The following is a 1,779-nucleotide window of genomic DNA, read 5'->3' as shown; positions in this document are numbered from 1 at the left end:
CTGGGGGGAGCAGGGAGGGCACTCAGAGCTGCTCATCAAGGGGCCTGCTGGTTTTAGGGGGGCCCAGGGACTAGGGGAGGGCAGGGGCCAGTGGGAGGCTCACCCCGGACAGAGAGGCTGGCGGTGCTCTGCGCATGGCCCGTGTCACAGGTGTAGAGGCCAGCATCCTCCTGCTCGGCCCCGTGCACCAGCAGCTCAGCGGCTGTGCCGTCCAGCACCATCTGGTACTTGGCACACGGGAAGAGCTGCAGGGAGCCCTTGCGCCACTCCACGCTGCCGCCCGCCCGGCTCAACTCACAGCGCAGGCAAGCCGTCGTGCCCTCGTCTACCTCCTGCGCCTGCAGCTCTCGAAGGAACCTCACGGGCGCAGCTATAGGGGAGGCAGAACGTGAGGGTGGGAGCAGCTATGGGGGCAGGAGGCCACAGGGATGCAGCTCTCGGGACAGCAGTGGGCGGGGTCGTCACCGCAGGCCTGCCCACCCCGTAGGAGACAGGGTCGCCTCCCCCATGTGTGCTCTCAGGGCACAGCAGCGGGCAGGGCGGGGGGCGTCACTGCAGGCCTGCCCACCCCGAGGGAGCCAGGGTCGGGGGGCGGCGTCACCCCAGGTCTGCCCACCCCGTAGGAGCCAGGGTCGCCTCCCCCGTGTGTGGGGCCGGCCTGGGCGCGCACCTGTGACGGACAGGGTGGCGCTGGTGGTCTGGGAGCCGCAGCTGCACGTGTACTCCCCCGTGTCCTCCCGGCGCAAGCTCCTCAGCACCAGCTCTGCCACGTGGCCCCGCTGCCGCGGCTCCCGGCGCCCATCGGCCTGCACCTCCAGGCCCCCCTTACTCCAGACGACGGCAGCCCCAGGCTCGGAGAGCTCACACTGCAGGCTGGCCGTGGTACCCTCCTCAGCCTGCAGGCTCTGCAGCGGCTTCCGGAACACGTCCTGTGGGGCTGCAGAGCGGGGATGGGGTAGAGGAGAGGGAAGGTCAGCCCCCAAGCCTGAGGCCCAGTCACCCAGAGAGGAGACTGGCACCCCAAATGCAGTCAGACCCACTGAGGGCCTTGGCCAGGCCTGCCTCACCTGCCCACAGGACCCACTGCCTCAGGCTCCTCTGGAGGATCGGGGTGGGAGTGGGGTCACGGGCCGGGGTCTACTCTAAGGGAGAGGAGGGGCTGCAGTGGGGCCGCGAAGGGGACCCTGGATCTGACCCGGGGGGTCCCATGCTGACCTCCACCCAGGAAGCCCACAGGCAGGTCTGTGTCCCTCCAGCCATTGAGGTGGCAAAGGGGGGGGGGTCTGCTAAGACCCCCAGGGCAGGGCCACGACCCCCAGACCCTGACTAGAGGCAGGGAAGCATGGGGGAAACGTGGACTGCATTAGGACAGGCAGGGGAGGGGAACGAGGTGGGGATTCCATCACACACGAGGGTGAGCCGGAGGTCACCTGACTGGAGTGCAGAACCCAGGCCTGCAGACACTGAACAGAGAGTTTGGCAGGTGAGCAGGCGGGTGACAGTCAGAAGCTGTACATGACACAGAGGAGACGGGCGCCCACGCGAGGCTGGCATGGGCACAGGAGACGGGCACACGCACAGGCTCCCAGACGCGCCCGCAAGCCCATCCTCACCCGTGACCGTCAGCGAGGCTGAGGTCCTCTCCTGCCCGCACACGCACGCGTACTCCCCGGCGTCCTCCGCGGTCAGCTCACGGATCTCCAGCTCACACACGGCTCCCTCCTGCCTCAGACTCACTCTGTCCCCGGCTCTGAGGGTCTCGGGCCCCTTCCTCCACTC

General features: G+C 68.7%; 1 protein-coding gene across 15 annotated transcripts in view; it reads right to left on the bottom strand.

Annotated features, from left to right (window-relative positions):
- Positions 1 to 1,779, bottom strand: part of OBSCN (obscurin, cytoskeletal calmodulin and titin-interacting RhoGEF) — a 211,153-nt gene that overhangs the window by 61,184 nt on the left and 148,190 nt on the right. For 14 of the 15 annotated variants that reach the window (XM_040241284.1, XM_040241286.1, XM_040241289.1 and 11 more), the window contains 3 exons: positions 1,614 to 1,726; positions 671 to 937; positions 104 to 370 (listed from right to left, as the gene is read on the bottom strand). In XM_040241284.1, the coding sequence (XP_040097218.1) occupies positions 104 to 370; positions 671 to 937; positions 1,614 to 1,726 (647 nt within the window). Of the gene's footprint in view, positions 1 to 103; positions 371 to 670; positions 938 to 1,613; positions 1,772 to 1,779 lie in introns of all 15 variants that reach the window. The other variant, XM_040241285.1, reaches the window with a different exon arrangement.

This window comes from Oryx dammah, unplaced genomic scaffold, assembly GCF_014754425.2.
Source record: "Oryx dammah isolate SB20612 unplaced genomic scaffold, SCBI_Odam_1.1 HiC_scaffold_5, whole genome shotgun sequence".
Classification (NCBI taxonomy): Eukaryota; Metazoa; Chordata; class Mammalia; order Artiodactyla; family Bovidae; genus Oryx; species Oryx dammah.
Note: the sequence above shows the minus strand (reverse complement) of the source record. Positions and strands in the feature narration are given on the sequence as shown.